General features: G+C 39.6%; 1 protein-coding gene across 1 annotated transcript in view; it reads right to left on the bottom strand.

The window, feature by feature from the left end:
• CCDC146 (coiled-coil domain containing 146) overlaps positions 1-25,727 on the bottom strand; it is a 124,044-nt gene that overhangs the window by 20,870 nt on the left and 77,447 nt on the right. The window contains exons 3-9 of the mRNA XM_057730675.1: positions 23,793-23,875; positions 20,441-20,650; positions 15,344-15,401; positions 13,360-13,536; positions 11,553-11,626; positions 10,408-10,635; positions 9,549-9,735 (exon numbers count right to left, since the gene is read on the bottom strand). Coding sequence (XP_057586658.1) covers positions 9,549-9,735; positions 10,408-10,635; positions 11,553-11,626; positions 13,360-13,536; positions 15,344-15,401; positions 20,441-20,650; positions 23,793-23,875 — 1,017 coding nt within the window. The remainder of the gene's footprint in view (positions 1-9,548; positions 9,736-10,407; positions 10,636-11,552; positions 11,627-13,359; positions 13,537-15,343; positions 15,402-20,440; positions 20,651-23,792; positions 23,876-25,727) is intronic.

Below are 25,727 nucleotides of genomic sequence, written 5' to 3'. Positions count from 1 at the left end.
TTTTTGGATTGCATGCAAGTCTGAAATATTCATTAAGGCTAGGAGCGACTGGCCTGACCCACTTCTATTTTCAAATACTGCCAGCCAGCATAGGACTATGGCTAGGCTAATTATAAGTCGTAAGTTCAAAAAGGAAGTTAGTCTCTCTCTGAAACTGAACTAGCACAAAACATAGACTTCTCTTGAAATCAATGAAGGAAAAGGATTTTAATATATTTTCATTTCTGTTCTACATTATATGAGTATTATTTTATGAGCTTAATAGCTGGAAGTATCCTAATATAAATAGCAGTTCTTTATTACAATATAAACAACTTGTGAGTACTCTACCACAATTTCCTGTTTGTTCAAGAACCATTCCTTATATATTTGTGTCCAGCCAGATCAGTCTATAATGGCAAACCTCATCATCAGAAATAGCATCCAGTTAGCTTTATAGTATCCTGCTCTTAAATATAAGCAGGTAGATAAGGATTACTAGATATTTGAGAAAAGTTTCTAGTAAGAAGAGAAAAAAACAAGAACACAAAAACAAAAAACAGGAAAATATAATTTGAAGAAAAATGTAATTTGCAGAGAGATGAAAAAAACTATCAATATTCTCAGATGAGAAGATATGAAGTAAGAATAAGGATACTATAAAAAAAACATTAGGAGAAAAAGAGCTTATGGAAATTTAAAATATGATAGCAGAAGGTAAGATTAAATAGAAGGACTGGAAGAAAAAATTGAGGAAATCTCCCTTGTAGCAAGTCCACAAAACAAAAGAATGGAAAATAAGAGGGAAAAAAAAGACAAGAAAATTAAGACTCTTTCAGAAGGTCCAACATCTGGGTAATAGGAATCCCAGAAAGAAAATAATGAAATAAAAGGAGACAAAATTGGAGAAATTACTTAAGACAGACTCAGAATTGAAAAACATAAGTTTCTATATACAAAGAGCCCACTTAATGTTCAGCAGAGTGGCTAAAAATAGAAGCCCCACAAGTGGGATCTTCATTGTGAAATTTAAAAATTTGGAGGCAAGTAAAAATATCCTACAAGTTTCCAGCATGGAAAAAAAAAAAAAAACTGGTTTCAAACAAAGGATCAAGTATCAGAATGACACCAAGTTTCTTAGTAATGACTTTAAAGGATAAAAGACAATTGATCGGTGCCTTCATTATGAGGAAAAATAATTTCCTATTAAAATGTCATATCCAGTTAAAGTATTAATTATCTATGAAGCTTGAGTGAGGATAAAATATTTTCTGACGTGCAAGGTGTTCTAACATGCATTTTCTGCTACACAGGCCTTAAAAAATTACTTTCCATTCACCTTTTCTCAGGAAGCTACTGGAAGACATGCTCCTCCCACAAAAAGAGAATAAGCCAAAGGAGAAATAGAAGAAACCCATGAAACAGGGGATCCAACATAGGAGACATGTAAAGGGAGTCACTAAGATGATGGAATAAGGCTCCTAAGCTGGGGAGTGTACATGTAGAGAAGTGAGACCAGTTTGCTACAGATCAGAAGGCTGAGAAAAGCAGCTTCTGACATCTGGGAGTTGACCTGGCACTCACAGCTGGGCCTTGGTGTTCTCCTGTTGAACACAAACAATTTCACAGAAAATCATCATCAGACAAGACCAGTCTGTGATCATAGGAAAAAACAAGACCGCTCTCGTATTTGTCTTTGGTCACAGACAAAAACATGAACACTGTCCAAACCACAAAATATCATCTATTCCCATCTCACAGTCTTCCTGACCAATAACCACTTTAGCCTCAATCTAGTCTGTCCTCTTTCTATCTTAAGATTTAAGATAATCATAGAATTACCCTCACTTTCTGACAATATTCAAATCTAGGGCAGAGTCCTATTTTCTTAAACCATCCCCCCAAACATATAACACAAGCCCAAATCCTTTAAGTCCTTTCTAATACACTCTACTGAGTGTGTGTTTTCCCTCACTGCAATGAGTAATAAACTCAACTCATTCAACCACAGATGTGTTCCTACTGGTCTTCGGCTGGAGGTTACTGAAAAGTCTCAGAAGTGATTTCTTCAAGAAGATTAAATGAATAGACTACCAAATATGTTTTAACATACTGAGAGGAAATTTACAAAATTAGAGGACAGTTTGGGGTCAAACTAATGATAAGTACACAGAAAACTACAAATAAAAAGAATGTTTATGAATTTTGGGGAACACAAAATTTTGTAATTATCTAATATATGACTCAGGTGTGAATAACCTTTATATATTCATAATGATGTAAATGTGAAATTTCAAAATTGTTAAAATTATGGCACAAGGTTATTTAGTGTGTGGAGGGACGAGAAATGTGTGTCTTGAACAGGGGTATAAAGAAAGCTTAATCCTCATTTTTTATAGTGAGAAGTGAAAATAATCAGGTCTGAAACTGAAAAATCAAGGAGAAGCATTACTAGCATTTTACTTAGACTGTGAAGGTATATCACAAGAATCAGCTAAAGGAAGAGGACTTAAGTCCTCTTAATCAGGAAATATATGGTATATGTGCTGTCATCTATCATTCTATACCTGAGGTAGACATCACTAATCAACCACAGAGCTGATAAGACCGTGCTGAGTCTCAGAATCCTTTGCAACATGATCACTACAAGGTGCTACCACCAGCTGACAAAAACTGGCACTTGCCTTCCTTGGACCATATGATCTTTATGATTCCTCTCAATTCTTTCATTCTATGATTAAGTAAAATAAAGAACACTGAATGTCTTGAGCAGGTGACACATGAAAGTGTCATCTAAGAATATTAATTTAGTGGCAAAATGGAGGATCGATTGGAAATGGGAGGAATAGAACCCAGGGCGAACAGCTGATGGCAGTGGCAGTCATTCAGATGATGCAGAGTGGATACTGAGGCGTTTCTGAGGGTTATCGGTAGGGCCTGAAGGTGCCATCCTCTCCATTGGAATGAAATAGCCATATTCAGAGTCTTATCCCGATTATAAAATTTCCTTTAGCCTTTGAAATAGTTTATATGTATATAGGAAGGAAAGCAACATTTATTTCTTGGTATCATATTCTTGGTGCCACACACTTTCATGTTTGAAATCACTTTATTCCTTGCAAGAATCCCAGTTCAAAAGTTGGGAATGCCTAGCATCAGAAGCTGTTCAGTGGATCTGGGATTTAAACCTGACTCTGCCGGACTCAAAGCTGATGCTCTCCTACATATAGTTATGTTGTCACAATTGCCTTTAACACTGGAAGGGAGTCCTTAAGAGAAAGATGCAGAATCACTTCTAAATCAGAGCAGAGAAAAATGAAACTTCTAGAAAACTACAAGTAAAGGGAAAGTGCTGTTGGGAAAGGCAGTCTCCTGCATGCAGTCTTTCCGCCCCTACTTGGCAACATAAGAATGGGCTTTGGGCCTAGAACACTTCCTTTTGGAGAGATAGAGCATCCACACAGCCTGTGCTGGGTTTATCACATTGTGTGGGAATATCTTTCCTTGTTTCAGGCACAATGAGAACTCCTTTGTTATGCTTAAGTCAGTATGTCAGTGGTCCTCAGGCACACCTCCAACTCTCAGTATTTCAGACTTCACAAGAGGGGTCAAGATTCCTTCCACTGCAGTAAGACAGTTGTGAGCATAGATCAATCACCCTGAGTTGACTGTTAGGAGAGACTGCTTGCCATGGGGAGCCAATGTCCACTATTGAAGGTGATCTTCCTCTGTCTCTTCTTTATGTAGGTGAAGTACTGTTCCATTCAGTGCTTGACTGTTGTGTTTTTCTTGGTGACTCCAATACCAAGATGTAACAGGCCTTCTCCCTAGGATTGGTAAGTGGTGCATGGCATTCTGCTCCCTTGGGATTGATGACCTGCATGATATCCTGCTTCACATGTACATACAGAAAGTGACATATTTACTTGGTTAGAGGATTTTGTTGTCACAATCTCAGGCATAATTTTGTATTTAGAAAGAAAAACCTTACAGAGTCGTACTATTCCAGCCCTTAAAACATGATGGTGAATGACAGAGCAAAACCCCTAGTCCCTGAGGGGCCTGTATTAAAGTGTAGATATGGAGTTTTATTTCTCTTCAGTGCCAAATGAAAATCAATAGGAGCCACAGTTAAATGCAGAGGTATACTGTAATGTGTAGTATGATTTCCTGAGAATGTGATGTCTTTGGTTAAGAAATCCTCCACATTCCAATTTGTTATGGTTTCCCCTAACCCCAGCAGCCTCTCTCCCTATGGCAGACCCATCTTCTTTTTTTTTTTAAAGCCCAGTAAAAATCATATATATTTCTTGATACTACATGACCAACTGTATTTCAACATACAGAAACAAAAGGTGCCCACTTTAGTAATATAGATAATATGGCACTTACGGCTTTTCTTGGTTAAAAGCTAAGAATCTTATTTGCATTTCTTATTTGTATTTGCATTACAGAAGGGAAAAATTGTAATAAGGACAAAGTATTGGCAAAGTGATGGACCAAACAGAGAGAAAATTATAATTACAGACTTCAGAGTTCAGTTTACAATTGTATATCTATGTTGCTTATTCTTTTTTTACACTTTTCACACATCTCATTTATTTATTTTGGATATATTTCATTTTTTTATTGAAGTGTAGTTTATTTACAATGTGTTAATTTCTGCTGTACAGCAAAGTTCAGTTATATGCATATATGTATATATCACAGGATATTGAATATAGTTCTCTGTGCTATACAGTAGGACCTTGTTGTCTATCCATTCTGTGTATAAAGGCTTACATTTGCTAATCCCAACCTCTCACTTCATCCCTCCCCCAACCCCCTCCCCCTTGGCAACCACCAGTCTATTCTCTATGTCTGTCTGTTTTGTAGATAAATTCATTTGTATCATTTTTTTAGATTCCACATATAAGTGATATCATATGGTATTTGCCTTTGTCTGACTTCACTTAGTAGGATAATCTCTAGGTCCATTCATGTTGCTGCAAATGGCATTATTTCATTCTTTTTTATGGCTAAGTAATATTCCATTGTTTATATGTACCACACCTTTTTTATCCATCCATCTGTCAACGGACATTCAGGTTGTTTCCATGTCTTGGCTATTGTGAATAGTGCTGCTATGAACATAAGGGTACATGTATTTTTTTGAATTATGATATTGTTTGGATATATGCCCAGGAATGGGATTCCTGGATCATATGGCCACTCTATTTCTAGTTTTTTGAGGAACCTCCATACTGTTCTCCATGGTGGCTGTACCAATTTACATTCCCACCAACAGTGTAGGAGGGTTTCCTTCTCCCACACCTTCTCCAGCATTTGTTAATTGTAGACTTTTTAATGGTGGCCATTCTGACTGGTGTGAGGTGGTACTTCACTGTAGTTTTGATTTGCATTTCTCTAATAATTAGCAATGTCCAGGATCTTTTCATGTGCCTATTTGCCATCTAAATTTTTTCTTTGGAGAAATGTCTATTTAGTTCTTTTGCCCATTTTTGGATTGGGTTGTTTGGTTTTTTTGTGGTTGAGTTGTATGAGCTATTTGTACATTTTGGAAGTTGATCCCTTGTCAGTTGCATCATTTGCATCATTTGCAAATATTTTCTCCCAGTACATTGTGGTTGTCTTTTCGTTTTGTTTATGGTTTCCTTTGCTGTGCAAAAGCTTATATGTTTGATTAGGTCCCCTTTGTTTATCTTTGCTTTTATTTCTATTGCCTTGGGAGACTGACTTAGGAAAACATTGGTACAACTTATGTCAGAGAATATTTTGCCTATGTTTTCTTCTAGGGGTCTTATGGTTTCATGTCTTATATTTAAGTCTTTAAGTCATTTTGAGTTTATTTTTGTGTATGATGCCAGGCAGTGTTCTAACTTCATTGATTTACATGAGGCTGTCCAGCTTTCCCAACACCACTTGCTGAAGAGACTGTCTTTTCTCTATTGTATATTCTTGCCTCCTTTGCTGAAGATTAATTGACCATAGATGTGTGTGGGGTATTTCTGGGCTCTCTATTTCATTCTATTGATCTATATGTCTGTTACTATGCCAATACCATGCTGTTTTGATTACTGTAGATTTGTGGTACAGTCTGAAGCCTGGGAGGGTTATGCCTCCAGCTTTGCTCTTTCCTGGCAGGCCCATCTTCTACCTGCCCATGCTTAGACTTGGCAAATGCTTCAGGGAGGAAAATGGCTACCTGTCTCTGTCCACCTAGGAAGTATTTATGCTGTAGTAGAATTTACTTCCCACAACTCTCATATGTCTTTAAAAAATATCTGATTTTTAGTTTATCCATTTTTTTCTGGCTATTATGGCAAGAACCACAGTCTACTTCAATATTTTATACCTTAACTGGAAGTAGAAATGGCAGAATTACATTTTATATTATATTTATGTGCCCCTTCTATTTTATTTAATTTAGATTTTCTGGCTAACAATTCTGTTTAGTATGTGTCTTATTTTAGAACCAATATTGTGACTTTTATCAGTGTATAACTGCTTTTGAGGTTACTAATAGGTATTTCTCTAAGTGACAAATTATCTTACTGCTCCTATTTAAGTTATATTTCTTTTCACTCTTAAGGGGAATATTTTGTTGAGTCAACATTAGCAACATATGTAACAGACTAACTTCACTTACTATTGGAATCACCACAATAGATTACTAAAGGCAATGATAATTTTTGTCCTATTATTGTTTAAAGAAATCTTACTTATGGTTATTTGGGGTCAATTAAAATGGATTGTTTTATCAATAACAGCAACATTTGCTGGTCTTAAGAGCCTCCTACTCATCACATCTAGGTTTCCACCAATTCTTGGAACAAATATTTTAGCTGCTAATCACTGTAAATCTCACTGCGATTGAGGTGAAGTACCAGAAGCTCTCTGTTTACCCAAAGTTCCAACTTAATATCCTAATGTGCAAGGCTTTGGACTAAGATGGAGTAGCTTGTAGTAAGCCAATACTTTGAGTAAGAATAACTTGAAAAATTGGATTAAAAATTTATATTTGAAGGTATAAGAGGTGCAAAGGTAAATAGAGTTAAAGTTTTCAGAGTTTCTAGCATTATCCAGGAAGTAGTACAAGAACTTTTACTGGACTCTAATAAGTCAAGGATGAATGGTATAATCTTTTTCTTTTTCTTTTAAAAATTTTTGGCTGCATTGGGTCTTCATTGCTGTGTGCAGGCTTTCTCTAGTTGTGGCAAGCAGGGGTTATTCTTCATTGTGGTGTGTGGTCTTCTCATTGTGGTAGCTTCTCTTGTTGTGGAGCACAGGCCTTAGGTGTGTGGGCTTCATTGGTTGTGGCATGAAGGCTCAGTAGTTGTGGTAAATGGGCTTAGTTGCTCTGAGGCATGTGGGATCTTCCCAAACCAGGGATTGAACCCATGTCCCTTGCATTGGCAGGTGGATTCTCAACCACTGTGCCACCAGGGAAGTCCCAAATGGTATAATCTTTAGGGTAACCACTCAAGGAATGGAAAGAGAATGCAAAACTAATGCATATCAAAAATGGTGAAAATAGAACAACAGAAAATAGAAATAGAACAATTAATTTTTTTGATTAATCCAAAAGAAGAAAAGATAGGAGAGAAAATGTGACATAAAATAGGTAAGACAAAGAAAAAGCAATAGTAATACAGTAGACATAAGCCCAAGTGTATCCATAATTATCAATACATTAAATGTTTTTGGACTAAATACAAGAAATGAAAGGCAGAAATTTTCAAGTTAGATATTAAAAAGTATATGCTGTGTATAAAAGACAAACCTAGATAAGGACACAGGAAGAATGAAAGTAAATGGATGGATAAGGAAATAACCATGCAAAATCTAACAACAACAACAACAACAAAAAAAAACTAGTGTAATTGTTGATTGTGCGAATACCAGACAATGTAAACTTTTATGGAAAGAATTTCTAGTTTCAAAATATTTCATGGTCATAAAAGAATCAATCTGCTTTGCAGGAATTTTAATAAAACTATTAAAAGTAGATGAGAAACAAAAATACTGTTGTTTTATTTAATAATAATAAATAACTGTTCTATTTGTTTTGCAAAAGTGTGAAAAGCACATTTCACCCCATTGAGATAAAAAAAAAAAGTCCATGAGTGCCATCTGAAGCAAGACTGAGACCTAGTCATTTAGAATACTCATAACTCTAACCAACTATTTGCACACCTTGTTAAAAGTTGATCTTTCAATCAGATTAGGCTAGGTTATACTAGAGAAACAACCCCAACTATCATGGCTTAAAAGTATGAAAGCTTATTTCTTGCTCTGAAAAAGCCTGTGGCAAGTCAAGGTGATTCTCCAAGACCACAGTTGGCTCAGCATTCCTGGATGTTTCCATTTTACAGCACTTCCTTGTCATCATGTACCTCCATGGGAGAGGGGAAAGAGCTAGAGGTCTCACACTGCTCCAGGCTGGAAGGAACACGTGTCATTTCTGCCCACAATCCATTGGTCAGAACCAGTCATATGACCCTGCTCAATGGCAGAGGGTACAAGGAAATGTAAACCTTCCATATGCCCAGAAGGAGAGGAAAATTGGGCTTATAGGTTAGGATCAGAAGAAGTGTCTACCATAGCTGGAAACTCCTGTTTAAATTTCTGAGGTCATGAACCTCAGTAAGGTCATAGACCATGACAATCCTGAAGAAAACAGGTATGATTTCTGTACCCCCAGCTGCTTCATCTCAGAGATTGATCTCTTTCACCAAAGGAAACACCGGCCAAGGCCTGGGCACAGGGATGCAGCCCTCTCAATGGTCCACTGCCTTTCAGCACTGCTTGGTCAGTTAGCACAGGGGGTGCCACACGAGAAAGGAGGGAATCAGAGGCAACAGGACCAACACCCCTGCATTTGGGAGCACAGAGGTAGTAAGAGGGTAACAGCTATACTGAGCATTCTCTGGCTGTAGTACACCTCTGATACTGCACAGAATTATCCAGGTAGCCTGACGTTGGGGGCTGATGGCTCTTGACTAGTTGGAGGTGCAGGCTGATTGTCCATCTATATTTACACGATCTGATCTTGCTTCTGACTCTTGTAGTCTACAGTGACACCATTCTGGATCTGACTCTTTCAATTCTTTCAAACACAGTGGTCCACTTGGTCCTACCCTGTAGTGAACCTGTTAGCTCTTCCAGAGCTGGATGGCCTGCCTCCCCTGGCCAGGCTGATGCCTGATCCCAATAAGACATTTCTCTAGTCTTGGGCTCACAAAAAGATTGAAACATACTATCAATCAGAGCCTTTATAACAGGTTTGATATATTTTAAAGTTATCTTTTCTCTGTTCTTTTCCCTTCCTGCTTTGTCAATTGACAGCAAAAACAAATTCTTGAAATATTTTTACTTCAAAACGATGGCACTGAGGGAATTCTCTGGTGGTTCAGTGGTTAGAAATCTGTGCTCCCACTACTGAGGGCCCAGGTTCAATCTCTGGTCAGGGAACTAAGATCCCACAGGCCCGTGGCCCCCAAGAAACAAACAAAAAACAAAAAGACACCACTGAGCTTACAAACCAGATAGTGGTATTCAGCACCCACCTCTAACAGAAGCCTTTGATGCAGTGCTTGAGTTTGAGTGAGTGCATCCCAGGACACTTTCAACAGTAGCTCCATTTTTTTTAAATTTCGAAAATCTCGTTCTTTCTCTCTTTGCTTACGAGAAAGTTCATCATGATAGTTCTGCTTATCAATGAGACAGTTTCGTAAATTGAGATCCAAGATCCCCCTGTTCCAGGTAAAAAGAAAAAAATATGACAATGATTTGTCATCAACTGCTCTTCATGTTTTTCATGGTAGCATGCTCAGCAGATACATACAGAACTATTTTCATGGTAGAATCAAATCTTAAGTAATGCCAAAAACAATTTTGTTTGCAAGTTCTTGTCAGAGTCACAGTCATAAAAAAAAAAAAAAAAAAAAAAAACCAAATGGAAGAGCAAATCAGGAGAGACAGAAGTTCCTGGTTTCCCTGAAATTTTACTTAAAAATGGAAATTAACACTCTTCCACGGACTCACACCACAAAATTGCTCCCTTTAGGAAAAAATCATGATCACCTCAGAAATACCATAATTTGCAGGGGAAAAGAAATCCCTCAATTATAGCGCACACCAATGATAAAATTTTCCAGAGGTGCATTTTAGAAACTTAAAAAAATACAATAGATTGTGTCCTTAAAATTTGGTCACAGGAAATCAAGAACAATGAAGAGTAAAGGATGGAAAAATACTTTGAAATGCTTTATTTAACAGTATATTTTTTGTTAATGGTAAAAATGTTTTAAAATTCTATAAATATGTCTATTGAATCAATGTAAATCTATTCGAGATTATGTTTTGAATTTTCAAATATAAATCGAAGAAAAACTTAGATGACAGAAACACATTAACATAGCTAACCTTTCAGTTAGTGAAGTTGCTTCATTCTCTCTGGTTAATTCCAATAGTTTGACCAATTGGTTATATTCTCGTTCTTTAATTTCGAGTAAGGCTCGTTTGCCTTCAACGTCCTTTATTACGTCCTCCTTCTCTTCCATTACGGCATTAATTTTGGTTTCAACTTTCTTTAAGGAGTCATTTAGCTCTTTGAGTTCATATTCCAAGAGAAGTTTTTTCTTTTCCATTTCTCTGTGGGGGATACACACATACATGTATATGTCTGTACACAATACACACATGCGTTTGCCATATTTTGAGCCCAGGCTGTCTACTTATTTGTACTTTCTGACCAGGCAACAGAAGGGCTAGTCATAAATTCAGTGATCTCAGAAGTGGGGTGAAGACCATAGATGAGTGGGACTGAGGGGGTATCTCCACAGAGGGCAGGGATTTGTCCAGCCTCCCCACTTTCTCCCCAGATCCCTGCTGCTACCATCTCCTGGGATTCTACCCTCATCCTGACCAGCCTCCCTGAGTTGACCTAAATTTCTCAGCTTTGGTGCTGGTGAGCTTGGCTTTTAGGAACATTGCTAGTGTATGCTGCTTTTTGTTCCTCTCTTCTTTTAAAATCAGTCACCAGAGCAATGGAAGTACTTCTCCAGATTTTTGTATCTTCACTTATCTTTATGATTTTTGGTTCCTCTAAACCTTGAGAATTTCTCCTCTGCCTCCACATCTACTCTGAATGTTTGGGGGTCTTACACACATGAACAGATGGCAAGTAAAGAGTTACTGTCATTTGGGCCTTAGGCATCTGGCTGGCCGCCATATATCTACACCATGAAATTCTACACAGTTCAAATAATTTATTCCATACACAGCTCTGTTAAAGTCAATTGGAGTTCTCCATAAAGAGATGATTTATAAATTGGAAAGAGAATATTGTCCCAATATTAAGTCATAAATAAATATTAGGAATGAGAGTAATGTGCTGCACTACATTCTTTTAAAGAACTTGATGTACACAACCTAGACAGGGCCCAGTGCAGATATCTCTAAAATTATAACAGTAATTTGATGTGCTCGGTGGTTAGTATTCTTGTTTCAGCATGCTCACATAACTTGGGGGAGCGTGGGCTGGGAGGAATAAAAATATTAAATCATACACTTTTTTGCGTGTTGTTTTTTCTATCTCTTTTCCAATTTGTACAGGAATGGACTGATGGTGGACCAGTTCATCCTAGTAAAGAAATGGAACCATGTTAAATTAGGTAGTCTTGGGCCAGAAGCAGTTAAGCAAATTAAACAGGAGAGAGAGAAAAGAACTACAAGGTGTAGAATTCTTCCTGTGTGTCCTGTACTATGCAGCGTGCTTTAATTATTCCGTTTAATACTCATAATGACCTTACAGGATGGTTGCGTTGTTACCATTTTAAAGAGGAGCTAACTGAGTGCAACAAATACTGTGGGTGCTCTGCCCGGACTCCCCTTATGGAGGTACACCCATCCCTCAGAGGCTGCAGAGCCTGCCAGCAGCCCACACTTGTTCTCTCCACAGGATTGCCGTGGCTGGCAGAGCTGCCTTGTCGGGGGTGGGGGATGAGGGGTGCAAGGAGGAGGGGGGCATAGGGAGTGGAAGGAAGAGGCGGGCAGGCTGTGACCCATGTGGAGATATAGCCACCCATCCCCCTGCCTCAGGGTGGAACAACCTCTGTGGTGCAATCCATGGGATCAGGTTGAGACGAGGGTTCTGCTGAAACCAAATTTTGGGCCGGCTTCAGAACCCCACCTCTATCCTGCTTCCCTCACTCCCCTATGGGATTCTCCTCAGAGCTCCCCTTCAGCGAATACGTGTCTTAATCTCTGCTTCTAGGGAAGCCTGCCGAAGACTGAGGCTAAGGGAAGGTAAGTGATTTTCCCAAAGTCACACAGCTTGTAAGTGGCAAGGCCAAGATCAGGGGCTAACTTTGTCTAGGGCCACTTTGTACTATGCTCTGCGGATTCATGGAAGATTCAGTTTTAGCCTCAAGAATCTTATGTCCATGGCAGGGGTTGTGGAAGAGCCCCTTCCCGCCTGAGGGTCACACTGGACTCTGGGGCCTGGGGTAACACAGATGCTTGGGGGTTGAAGACACCCCTGCAGCGTCGTGCATTTCTCCCTGGGACCTTGCTCAGCTTTGAGGCAGATCTAAATTTTGTGAGGCTGAAACCTGTACAATTTGGGGAGCTCTTTTTAAGAAAAAGAATCAAAAGTTACAAATGCTAAATTAGGTTCAGGGCCTTGGTGGTGGCTCCTGTGAGGGGCCTGAAGCCTCAGTTTCATTAGGTTCCTTGTAAATCCATCTCTGCTCAGTGCCCGTGTTCCTGGTGGCAGCTGGGTACATCTTCACTGACTGCTCGGACTCTTAAGGAAAAGGAGGTCAAAGTAAGTCATCATTGTCCTCTAAGCCAAGGCATCGCAGATATTGTCTTAAAAAATAACTCTAGGTTACTTAAATTGTTTCAAGACCTATTATACAATGTTTCAAAATAAAATGAATTAATTCTCCTAAAACATAAATACAGGCCTTGCATCACTTTCATGGTGAGAGGGACAGTGAAGTAGAATCAAACAGACAGAGAAGGATAAAGTAATAACAGTATTCAAGAGGGTCGGACATGTGGTTGCTTTTGAGGGAAGGGATTGTGTTTGTGACACTCATTTCTAACATCGAAAAACGCTTGGTGAGGTTTAGAAAGGCCTTTGCCCCAGGCCAGCGCTCCACCTTTAGAGCGATGCTACCCAACACTCTGACATCTTTTGTGAATTCCCAGAGCTCAGCTTTGGTTTGATAGGATCCATCACAACACAGAACATTTCAGTTTGTGTGTTTTTGTCTTTGTCAGACCTGTGTGGTTAATCTTGATACCCATGCATTTTATGTCCTACTGCAGGCACGATGTTTAAATATTTATGAGCTGTAAGCAGCACACCTTTAAGGTGACCTGATATTCGGACAATTCTTCTAGTTCCTTCTGCTCCTTTAATAATTGCTTTTGCTTAGATGTCAAATCTTCCCGTAAATTTTTAATTTCTAATTTCTTCTGCATTACTTCCTTACGTAATTCTTCAGTGCTTTCTCTCAATATTCTCATCTTCTTCTCCATTTCCTTTAAAAGTCATGAAAATCATCAGGTTATACAGAGTCTGAGCAAACATTTGCCTAAAAATCAAGTAAAAATTAATTTTATTCACCATTTTGATTGTATTTGTTTTGAGCTTCATTAATGATTTCTTACAAAGTTAAATGCAACTTATGATTTCTGACCTCTTCAGTAAAGGCACGGCAATTATACTGTGTGTGTTAAACATTTTACATTAGATTTGAACGCATTTTTAAATTAATGCTGTTTTTTAATCTTCCTACATTTTAAGTGTTTCCTTTTTCTGAGTTAACATTTATTTCATACCAAAAAGCATTAGTAAAAATGTCCAGCCTTTTTCTAGTAGCTTTGTGATTTGACATGATCAGATGCAAATAATCTTTGACTATCTTGTTTATGGTTAGCCTGAGTCACACATGAGAATTAAAGATTAGGAAGTTCATATTTGGAATATCTAACCCTTGGTACTCCTTAATCCCCCACTATCTTGTTAATACTACTTCTCTAACCCATGCCCATTCTCCCCAAATGCCCTCTACCTCAGACTCCTAACAAGTCTTTGTTTCTCATGACACATTATCTGCGGAGTGTTTGACTAATGAGAGAGAAGCCTTCTTGTGCTCAGAAAGTCCAACATTCCTAATGACTAAGTGGAAGGGTCCATTTACCCTGCTCTGGCCTTTCTGCGTATCACCCTCCTCCACTGGTGCTGTGAGAGGGTAAAATTGGTAGTCCTGTGATCTGGAACTAAAATTCAAAATGCTCTTTCGCATAGAATCTGTGATGAAAATGATGGTTAGGAATACTTCTGTAATAGTACATAATAGATAAATAATTATATTAATATATAATATGTGTCAATATATTCATACTCATAAATGTTATAGCATTTTACTCTATGCTTAACAGGTTTTTATGCCTTGGAATTAAACCACCACCAACATACTTTTTTAATATAACCATTTAGAAGGTGAAAGCAACGCAAAGTGTGATGGCCTCTCTATTTACTTTCTAAGATAGATTGCAAAAAAAGGGACATAAATTCCTCCTATTCTTGCTTGCGTGCCTTTTGGCAATATGTCTTTGTCCTTATTCCCATTAAGAGGTAGGACCTATTTCTGTCCGCATTGATTGTGGACGTGACCATGCGACTTGTTTGGACCCGTGTGATGTTACCAACAGTTTAAGCAGAGGCTTGAAAAGTGCTTGGGTTGGGGTTTGTCCTCTCTTAAGACTGTCTCTTTGCTGAGACTGGAAACCCCTTCACCATCATGAGACTAACCAGTGATGTGTAATCTCAAACCAACTAGCCCCCTAACGGACTGACATACGAATAAAGCCATCCTAGGCCTTTCAGCCCCAATTGAGCCAGCTCAGACCAGAAGAATTCAGAACTGTGGAAAATAAGAAATGGCTGTTGTTTTAAGCCACTATGTTTTAGGCAGGAATTAGTAAGTGATACATCTTTATAAAAATTTCTTGTAATAAGCTTGAGATAGGAAGCTATGAGAGTAATAGCTACAGCAAAAATAACGTTTTTAAGTGCCAACCCTTTTTCTTCTGAAAACAAAGCAGATATTGTCCAACAAAACATAACTTGAATTAGATGCCAAATAGCAAAATCCTGTAATAGGCACCACTTATGTTCACTGTAGAAGCCATGCAGATATTCCTTTTAGTACCATCCTTAGTTACGACTTCTGGGTCTTTCAAATGTTTCAGGGTATGGTGGTTGCGGTAAATATTAACACTTATCAAAAGGGATGTTTCAATCCAGCTGTATTTAACAAAGTCTAGATCGTCTAAGACTTACTCCTGGCTTAGGTATCTTCTCGAATTCCTTTGTTATGAGGCTTTTTTCTTCCATTAAGCTGCAAAAAAAAAAAAAAAAAAAAAAACTTTGACAAAGTACCAAAAAGTAAACTGTTTCTGCAGTAATAACTTGCTATTTTTCTCAGAACGCACTCCCAGATGTGTTTGCCAGGCCTGGTGTCCATCCTTTGTGATGGCTTCACTGACTCCCACAGGCCCATGTAGGGGCTTCCTCCCCAGCCCTCCCTCAACACTGTACACACACATCAAAGCAGTTCTCTCACCACATTGTAACCTCTTAGGAGCACCAACTCCCCCCAGACTCAGGTTCCTTCCAGGAAGGCTCTGGACATTTTCTTTATAGTATTTGCCATAAACTAGTACCTCCCTGGATTACTGCTACAGCCTCTACTGGTTCCATCAAATTAGCACATCCCACTAGCCAGTAGGTCTGAAGATGCATACATACCAGGTTTATTTTTATGAAATTGTCTTTGCAATAAAGTAAATTAACGTTCGTGAGTAAAGTATGTGCCACATGGAATTTAATATAGGTTAGTTGTGTGGACCGCAGGCTGAAGCTGAATTTTTTCAGAGTTTTGAATATTTATGCCTTTCCTTTTAGAGCTTGGGTATGAATTGCTATTTTACTTCCAAGCTGTTGAGCCTACACCTCAGCCATATTGCCACCAGGGGGTGGTAGTGTGCTGCCGTCGCTGGGTTGCAAAGACCACCTGAGGGTCCCTGAGTTTCAAAATGGTGACATGAAACTCTCCCACAAGATTAGAATTACAGTCTTTTCTTAAATATAAAATAATATTTTCTTACACAAACATAAAATGGCTAATTCTTTAGGACATTTTTAACTAACTATATTTCTATCATACATTTTTCTCTTTTTTATTAAGAAACATTGACTTTTTTCCTTTAAAAGATGTATGCTTTTATTTATAGAAATACATCAATCATAATCTCCCCTCGCACACCACATTTGATCATTTTTATTTTTCTTGTATATTGTAATGAAATTATATTAAATATGTATATATGATTGAACCCATTTTTACCCAACATGTAATTAAAATACTTTCCCAAGTTGTAAAATAGGCTTCATAATTAATAATTTAATAGCTAGTTTCAAGGTTTTTTAGCGGGTGGATGTACTATAATAAAATAATCCTGAATATTGATATTATCTACTATATACTGAACCTACTATATGCCAGGTTCTTTACAAACATCATTTCTGAACTTCAGATCCTTGCTAAGTAGCTATTGTTACCTTCACTGCACAAATGAAGAAACTGAGGAGTTAGGCACCTCTTCCAAAGTCACCAGCCAAGGCTGAACTGACTTTTAAACCCAGCTCTATATGACTCCAGGGCACTTTACAGTAACAAGCTGCCTCTGGAATACATTATTATTGAAATATTCCACTATTTTTTAGAATTTAGATTGCTTTAGATTTTTTGCTTTTATAAATAATAATGTAATAAGCATCTTTATGTGTTGTCTTTTTTCTCCTATTGGATTCTCATTTTTGTGTGGCATTACTGGGATGGAAAAAAAGTTATGGTGTGTGTGCCTCTTGATATATATAAACCTCTAAGCTTTCAAACTGACATTAAAATCTAAATTTGACATTTTCAGCTTTCCTGACTAAGGGGTGCTTCAGTGTCAAAGCTGCTCAGGATTCATTACTTTTCTGCAGCGAGAGTCCTAACTGAAACCGTGTCATCAAAGGATTTTGGTTTTAAGGACTTGTGGGTGAAGGGGCAATGTAGGAAGCCCTGTGTGCTGCCAAGTGCAAGAGGCATCAGGAGTAGAACCAGCCTGAATGGGTGGAAGTTGTCAGAAGGTAGATTTCTGAACCAGTTTAAGCAATAGCCGTCTGAGAGCCAGGCTGTCCAGGGCAGGGCTGGGCGGCTGTGGGAGGCTGTGAGCCCCCAGCACTGGAGGTGTCTGAGCACAGACTGAGTGGTCACCGAGAGAAAGGTGATTCTTAGAGTAGTCAGGGCTAAGAACCACGTTGGGGACCAACAATTCTCAAACTCTGACACGAGTCAGAATCACATAGGAAGTTTGTAAGCAATTCAAATGTCGCCTGGGGTGGGGAGGCCCGGACAGAAAGTGGAATCATTAGTTTTAGGGTTGGATCTGCCTTTTAAACATGCATCTCAGATGCTTCTCTTTCAGTTATGGGGACTGTACACTGCAAAACCTGTTCTAAGCTTGTTCTGTTCTTGGTTGCCACAGGGGGAGCAGGAAAGGGTTTTTTTCGCTTTGTTTTGTTTTAATGTTTAGAAGGTAAAATCTGTTCCAGCTGTGAGCTTTTCTTTACTACTCATCCTGATGACCTGTATGCCCCTCTGTCATATTCTAACTTTCTGGATTTCCAGAGACATGGCTAAAATAATCCCTCTGTTACTTTCTTGCCAGATCTGTTTGTTTCCTGGTTCCAATCTTGCTGTTACTATTGGACTAAGAATGGAAAATGACTACTAAACCCCTGGGTGAGCACCAACAGGGAACCAGCTGTGGTGGAGGAAACAGTTAATAAGGCCATGATCACACTGGGACGGTCCTGCGCCCATGCAGCACGCATGTCCGCCTCTCCGTGCCCACACTCATGGCAGACAGCACTAACTGACCACGGCCCTGCTTTCCCAGCGATGGAGGCTTGTCAGAGCTTATCAGATTTAGCATGAGACACACAATTGATTTGCTGTCCAAATCTTAGGGCTTAATAGTAAGCAGAGAAGCCCCCAAAAGGTAACAAAGTAAAGGCAAGGAAAACCTTGAGAAGAATACTAAAAAGTCTCTTCAGGGAAAGTTTTTGGAAAGATAATGACTTCTACTTTGTTTCTAAAATAAGTTCTCAACAGTATTTATTTAATCACTTTCTTATTTGTTTGTAATGTATTTACTTAATTTAAGTAGATTACATATTCTTTCCTGAACTGCATATTTATCAAGAGATCATCAATGAATATTAATCCCAAACCAGAAACTATTGTAACAGATTTAATTATTAACCAACCATGTAATTATACTCACCATTAGCACTTACTAGGAGTTTATATTATGTGAAAACATAAGAAAATCAACCAAATTATAGAGGAATATCTTTTCTCTAGAATATTTGAACACTATATTGTTCTTAGTAATTGCCAATGATTCAGAAGTTCCTAAAAATGCTGGGATGGAGGAGTGCTAGTTATTTGGGCTTCTGTTATTCAGGCTCTGGATAAAATGAGATTTTGTTGTGCTGATTTGAAAAATATCATCTTTATATTTGGATGAATAGTTGTTTTTTTTTTTTTTCTCTCTCTCACTGGCTTAGTTTCTTTATTTTTGTGTGGGAATGGAAATATCTACTTTTTTCCTGGGGAGGAAGTGTTGAGTGAATTTGTTTCCATACCATGTAATACTAAATATGTTAAGCAAAGGAAATACACAGCCTATAATTCTTTCCTGGTATTTCTTTTGGTATCACCATTATTTTTATGAAAGTAAGTTTGTTAATTCTTGAGCTGCTAATATTTGAGAATGTAAGGGAGTTTGCTTAAGCTCTACAGTATTACATGTTAAAAATCCAAAAAGGAATACACACTAAACGTTTCTGCAAGTGTGCATTTTGAATGTTCTTGTTTACTATAGGTCACTATGTACGGCCCCCCCGCCCCTCGCCCCCCCGTCCCAAGAAACTCAGTGAACAATTTGCCTGTCTATACCTAAAAGGCAAGCGTTCTGGTTGGTTTTTTTTTTTTTTCCTTTCCCCTTGGCAGGAATACTTGGAAATTTTAAACAATTTAAATATCAACTGACTTATGTTCCTCTTACCCTTTCGTGGAAATGTCAAGCATTCATATTTTCAATACTAATGAACAACCAGCAATTGTTTTAATTTCATTATTTTCTCAACTGAAAGAGTGCTTACAGAGCACAGAAATAGCTGGGCTTTCTTTTTATAGATCTCACTGGTGAGCCTGAAACAAGTTTAGATTGAAAGACAAAGGAGAACTCAGATTTTTTCCCCCTGAATATAATTCTCCTGATTAAGCTTGTCTTCTTTATCCCCCAGTTGAAATAATAGGACCCAAAGAGAGGATTCAAAACCAGGGTGGGCAAAGTCCTCCAAAGGTCACTCAAGTCACTTGCTTATCTCTTGGCAGGACTGATTTACATTCGCTCCGAGGGAAATCTACCTACTCTTTAAAATAGCCAGAGAAAGTTCTGTCACCTTAAATGGTAACAAATTCTAGGACAGATGGTTTGGCTTTCTCTCTAGTACCCAGGCACAGCACACAGCACAAAACCTGGATTGCAGTTCTTCTGAAATCCAATCTAAATAGTGTGATTTGCTGAAATTTGTGAAAGAGATTTGCAGCTCTTTCACTGACTTGCTACTCCCAGGAGGAATGTTAGAGGAGATTTTAGAAATAACATTTATCCCTTCTAACAATACCTTTCTGCTTTAGTTCACTGAATGACATCCTCCAGATATGGATAAGTGAATGTGTCTTCCAAAAGGATAGCGCTTTCTTCCTTCATCCTAAGGAACAGTCTAGTAATAGGAGAATAGGGTTGACTATGTGGTCCCGGTTCCTATATTAGAAGAATCAAGTGAGCCAGGTGTGACCCTCAGCTCACATAGGCTTGTTTGGAAAGTGCTCGTGGAGCACTCACCATGCAGACACGGATCTGCTACCACAAAAGGATAAGGGGCCACCACCAGGGCCAGAGAGGCCGAGAGTGTATGCCAAGTCCCGGTTCTATGGGGTGTGCTCTTTGGCGCAGCTCTGAATGCGTATGGCTTTCCCAACACATGGAAGCCACTAAAGGGACCTCTTCTTCCTGAGAGTGTCTCCCTGTCATCTGAGCGTTTTACTCAGTTGTGTAACCTTCTTGTTCAGGGACTGCCTCTTCTAGAGAATCAAGGAAAGAACTAGGCTTGTAGTCCTCTTAACATGGCTATCTCATACGCACTGTACCTAAAATTCCTTCTTTGGTTAGTCTAATTTTTCTCACTTTGTTTATGTGGAAACAGCTTTGCTTGTATCTGTCTTCAGCGAACTTGAGAAAATCGCATACTTACCTATTCAATCTGTACTGATTATGGAACTCTCTTTCCTTCACCGCATTGTATTCATTTTGATACTTGAGAAGTTGTTCTCTCATTTTGGAGACCTCTGTGGTGAATGCCTCAGGAAAATCATCAGCTTGCTGCAGGTGAAACTGCTGCTGTTGTATTTGCTCCGTGAAACGTTTGGCATCCTGTAGCAGCTGGACCTCTGACTCTTGCGTGCTGGGTCCCATAAAAACAGAGATGCGCATCATGAGAAGTCCACACCTTCAATACCCTTAGTAGCTCCTGTGGGGGGTTCTAGCGAGTGGAGGAGGGAGTATGCCCACACTGCTCCCTCGGTTTCTTCTATTCCTGGGTTCAACTCAATTCAGTGGCACTTTTGTGCCAAGTATTGCACTAGGTGCTAGAGGCAAATGGAGCTCACACTCTAGCGGAGGGGAGCAGACGAGAACAGGTAGCTGGGATACCAGCGGACAAGTGCTACTGCTAGTGTCTAGATCTAGATGGTGGGAGATGACAGAGAAAGGATTAGTTGGATGGGAATGTGATATTGGCACTTGACTTTAAAGAATGATCATGACCTTCCAGGGGTGGGAAGAATAATAATGAAAAGAGTGGGTCCCCCTTCCAACTGCCCCAGCAACCCTGGCTTTCTCAAATTCTTGGATTCTCATGACCTGATTGAAGGGAAATCTTTTCTTCCTTAGTGATAAGAAAAGACAGTAAGTTTTCTAATGACACTTTACTAGGAAACTAGGAAGAAAAGTTGTCCTACAAAATTATGGTCTTAAATTAATTTACAGATTTCTGATCATAACTTCAGTGCCTCGCTACAGCTGGACGTGGATGTCATGGTAGAGGACGATTCCTACAAGTCCAGTTATATTCTATGGCTTTGGCTTTATCTCGGGAAAAGGGTTAAGCATCTGCCTAGACACAGAATTGAATGAACATAGAAACTGGACTTAATGGAACCTCCAGTACCTTCTAGAAATCATTCACCTATGCTACATCATATGCTAACATCATCATATGCTAACATCAGCTCCAGCCTTATCAGCAGGCTGATTCATCTTTCTCAGAAACTCAACTTCCTCACATTTGCTCTCTCTCTTGTTCAGAAGCAAGACCCTGCCAGTTCCTGTTTTAAAGGCAGCACTCTCTTTGTGTGTGTGTGTTCCCCACCAACTTTCCTCACCAGGAGAAATCTTCAGGTTTCTGCTCATTTGCAGAGATGCCCAATGACTTAAGCCTGTCTCAACTGAACTTAACAGCTCCACCCATTTTCTCAGGCTTTAATATATCATTTGCTCAATAGCAAAACATTCATTGGGACATCATATGTTCCAGGCACTATGTCAGGCACCAAATAGCAGCAATGGCTATAAAGATAACACATGCAATTTCCATTAATGAAAGCGTTTCCCTGTATATACTTTGTAAATCTGAAGTTGCCTGATTGTTCTTAACATGAGTCGTCAACTATGGAATTGTAAGGTATGGGCTTGGGCTGTAGTACCTGTTTTCCCGCAGAAAGTAGGTGAACAAGGTGGTTAGGGTCCCAGCCAGAACACAAATGGTAACTTACATACATGGACTTGAAATACAGTGTCAGTAGAAGAGAATTTAACAACTCTTATAATGTGGTTTCTATGGAAGACTTTCAATTTCAGTTCAGCATTCCCAGCCTACATCTGTCCGGCTACAGCCCCAGAAGCAAAAGTGAAGAGTCTCCGTCTTCATGCCTTTCCCACCCACCAGGCAGTGGGGAGGGAGAGACTGGTGGTGTTGGTTGTAATCACAAAAGAGGGAACTAAAGAGTTAGGAGGAGGTAAAATGTGGTAGCACAAGGGAAGTGATGGTTTTGCAACACAACCTGGAAGCAGAAAGAAGCAACACCATGGCCGCGGTCCCGCATGGCTCTCTGTCACTGGGGCCCAGGGAGCTGAGCTGTGAGCCAGACAAGGAGGAAGCCAAGTCAGCACCCCACAAGGCTCTGTGCAGCTCTAGATCAGAGCTATCCAGAGGGTGAGAAGTGTTTCAATCTGCAAAGAGGCCCAGGGGGATGCTGATAACTGCATGGAATTCCTTGCAGTAAAGCGGTGGGAAGTATGTTGAAAAGATTGCCCCAGACTTTACATCTAAATCCTCCATGTTCCTGAGTCTTGAGACCTACGTGTACACACTGGCAGTTGGGACCGATTGTGGGGAACAGAGTCTCTGTTAGGGGTGAGGGTGAGGATTTGGCTGGGGGCTGGAGAGGAGGAGGAGACAAAGCTGAGCGCTCTGTGGTTAGGAACTGAGAAGGAGCTGAGTACGTATGGGGTGGACTCAAAGTGAAGGGTAACAGTGGTGCAGCTCTGCTCTTCTCCTTCACTCCTCTCTCAGGCTCCCATCCTCAAACTAGCCAAATGCCTGGTGAAGAAAAGAAGTAGGAGTAACGGTTGGAGACTTGGGGAGAGGGTGGCTGGGGAATCGCAGGGTGGAGTTTCTATTCACTGTGTCTCTCCTTGGGAAAGGAAGAAAGAGGCTTGGGAGTAGCAACAGAACAGGATTTCCCCCTTCTTTCTTCACTCACTTTCCGCCTTGGTTCCCAATGGCTGATGTTTAGGAAACCTTGCTGAGTTATTCTGTTGAAGCCTAGTCTTCTGACCTCTGCTAGTTAGGGCTGGGCTCAGGTTAGTAACTGGGGATAGGAGGAACAGGTGAGAGGTAAAGACAGAAATCTCAGCAGATGGAGGCTGGGGTTGTCATAGAACCTACACCTCTGAGTGATGAAGAAAGGTGGGGAGGAGAGAATCATACAGGTGTGTCCTGTAGCAGAAATGTCCTTTGCCTCACCAAAGTCCCCTTGGCCCACTCTAGTGGGTCACCTGTAGCTTCAATGGGCTGTTATCATATATACGAACAGCATCTGTATGTCTCTGCCTGAGAGCTTTCTTTGGCCATTGGAACTTGCTTGACTTCTCAAAGGGTAACCCAGAAGTGTCAGGAGCTCATTTACCTAGAAGCAATCCTTGATCAACGAGGGATGGAAATTAGTGAACAAATGTGCCAGTGTCCTCACCCTTCAGTTGAAAAGTTCTGAGGTGTTGTTCTACAGTCACTTAGAGAGTCCTCAGTGAAACTAAGTGCCTGAAATGTTAACCTGAAGATTAACACATCCCCAGCTGGATAACTCCCTTCCACATCTCACTTCCCCACTCTCTCATGATAATTTTAGGTATCACTTCTTAAACCACTTGAACTCACATCTTTGTCTCAGGTCTGCTTTGGGGAAAATGAACAATAAGACAGGTTCCATTACAAGTAAGAAGTAGAAACAAGAGTAAAGGTGTCTTCACATCAGTAAATAGCATACCTCATCACAGTATCATGCAGCAAGGTGTACTTGGCTTTTAACTCTGCCATCCTGGTTCCAGGAAGTTTCCCCATAGCATGTAACTAGAAAAGAAAACACAGGAACACAAGACCACTATTAGCCATCGCCCCTTTATGCTTTAAGCAGAGATAAAATGGATATATCATAAAATCTTTCAGTTAAAACATTAGGAAACATGAGGCAATAGGCATATTAGAAAGATGGTAGGTGTTTTTCAAACACCTAAACACCTAAACAACTAAAAATGGTTCTAGTTCTATTCTGCTCTGAGTTCTTGGGCAAGTCTTTTACTCCTCTAGATGAAGACCGTGATTTCTTCATCTGTAAATTGAGGGAGGGAATTGAGTTAAATTCTTCCAATCCTAAAAAACCCCCATATTACTAGGTTTAGCAAACAACCCACAGAGTATAGATTACTAGGATGGCTATTTGTAAGTTGAGAGAACTAATAATTATTGAGCTTCTGTTATGAGCAACTGTTGTACATCAGTTATTTTATTCTTGAAAATGTTTTGTGAATAGGGATTATCTCCATTTCAAACTAAAGTTTAGAAAGGTTAAGTAATTTGTTTAAAGTTTCAGATCTAGTTAAAGGCAGAGTCAAGACTTAAACCCAAGTGGTCCAGCTCCAAAATTCCATGATCATTCCTCTGTACCACGATGCCCTCTGCCTCTACTGTCAAAGAAACATGAAAATTTATCTGGTACACAGAGTGATTTTATTTATTCCCTTTTCATTTCTGGCAAAAGAACTTTTGACTCACTCTCTGAGTTGTGATAAGTAGCTAACAGGCATCGTAGCACGGCATCAAACACTAAAGTGTTACCACAATGCAATGAGGATTTGCATTAGGTTGAACTTTAACTGGACTGCTAGTGACACGGTATCAGAAAATAAAAACTAAAGATTTGGGTTTTTCAATGCCCTGTTGTTCTTAGCTCAAAGTATTTCCTGAATCCATCCCCCTTCCTCTCCCTTCCCTAGATCCCACTAGTCCAAGTTGCATCATCTCTCAGCAGGACTACGGCAAAACTCCAACTGCTTCCTTCCCTTCTGTGTTTCTATTCAGGGCCCCTATCCATCTACTTTCCAAGGAGATCTTTTTAAAAAAAATCAAACATGGCCTTGTTATTTTTGGTGCTCAAAACGTTTCACGTGGAATAGAATTCAAGACCCTTGGTACGACCCCTGAGGTCCTGTGTGACCCTGCTTCCTTCCTACCTTCACAACACCCTCCTCCAGCTCACAGTGCTCCAGCCACATGGGCGGGCCGCCTTTTATTTCCATAAATGCACGAATCTCTTTCCTTCCTCAGGCCTCTGCATTGGCCATTCCTCATTCCCACCCTCCTTCACTCCAACTCTTTCTTCGTACCTCAGCTTCAACATCTATGAAAAGGTCTTTTTAAAAGCTTAAAAGTTCATCAAAAGGTCTTCTCTGGGGTCTATATCTACCGCACCCCCCAAACAACTCTGTACTTCGTAATGTGTAACATATTACCAGCTGTAATAACACATTTATTTATTATGATCTAAAGAATGTTATTCCTCAGCCAGTATAAAGCCCCATGAGAAAAGGGCCTGGGTTACCCTGCTCCTCACTGTATCCTCAGCCAGGATAACCCCAGGCACAGTGTAGGTGTTTGGCGTATGTGTGCTGAGTGAGCAAGTGAGTGAATGCAACGGAGAACATGCGAATGCTTGAGTCTACACAGTGGGGTTTCGTGGTTTCTCTACCAAAATCAGGGTAGGAAAACATTGCTAAATGCACGATGCAGCTGTCTCTTTGTGAAAGTATCTGGGTTCCTTCACGAGGGCCCTACAAGCTGGTGTGAGGCCTGGGTTCCAACCCCCACAACCCTCTTTTTTTTAATGTATGAGTGAAATATGGGGAAGAGAATTTTTAAAACCTTT

This window comes from Hippopotamus amphibius, chromosome 4 (assembly GCF_030028045.1).
Source record: "Hippopotamus amphibius kiboko isolate mHipAmp2 chromosome 4, mHipAmp2.hap2, whole genome shotgun sequence".
Lineage (NCBI taxonomy): Eukaryota > Metazoa > Chordata > Mammalia > Artiodactyla > Hippopotamidae > Hippopotamus > Hippopotamus amphibius.
The sequence above is the reverse complement of the archived record's forward strand: the minus strand, read 5'-3'. Positions and strand labels throughout refer to the sequence as shown.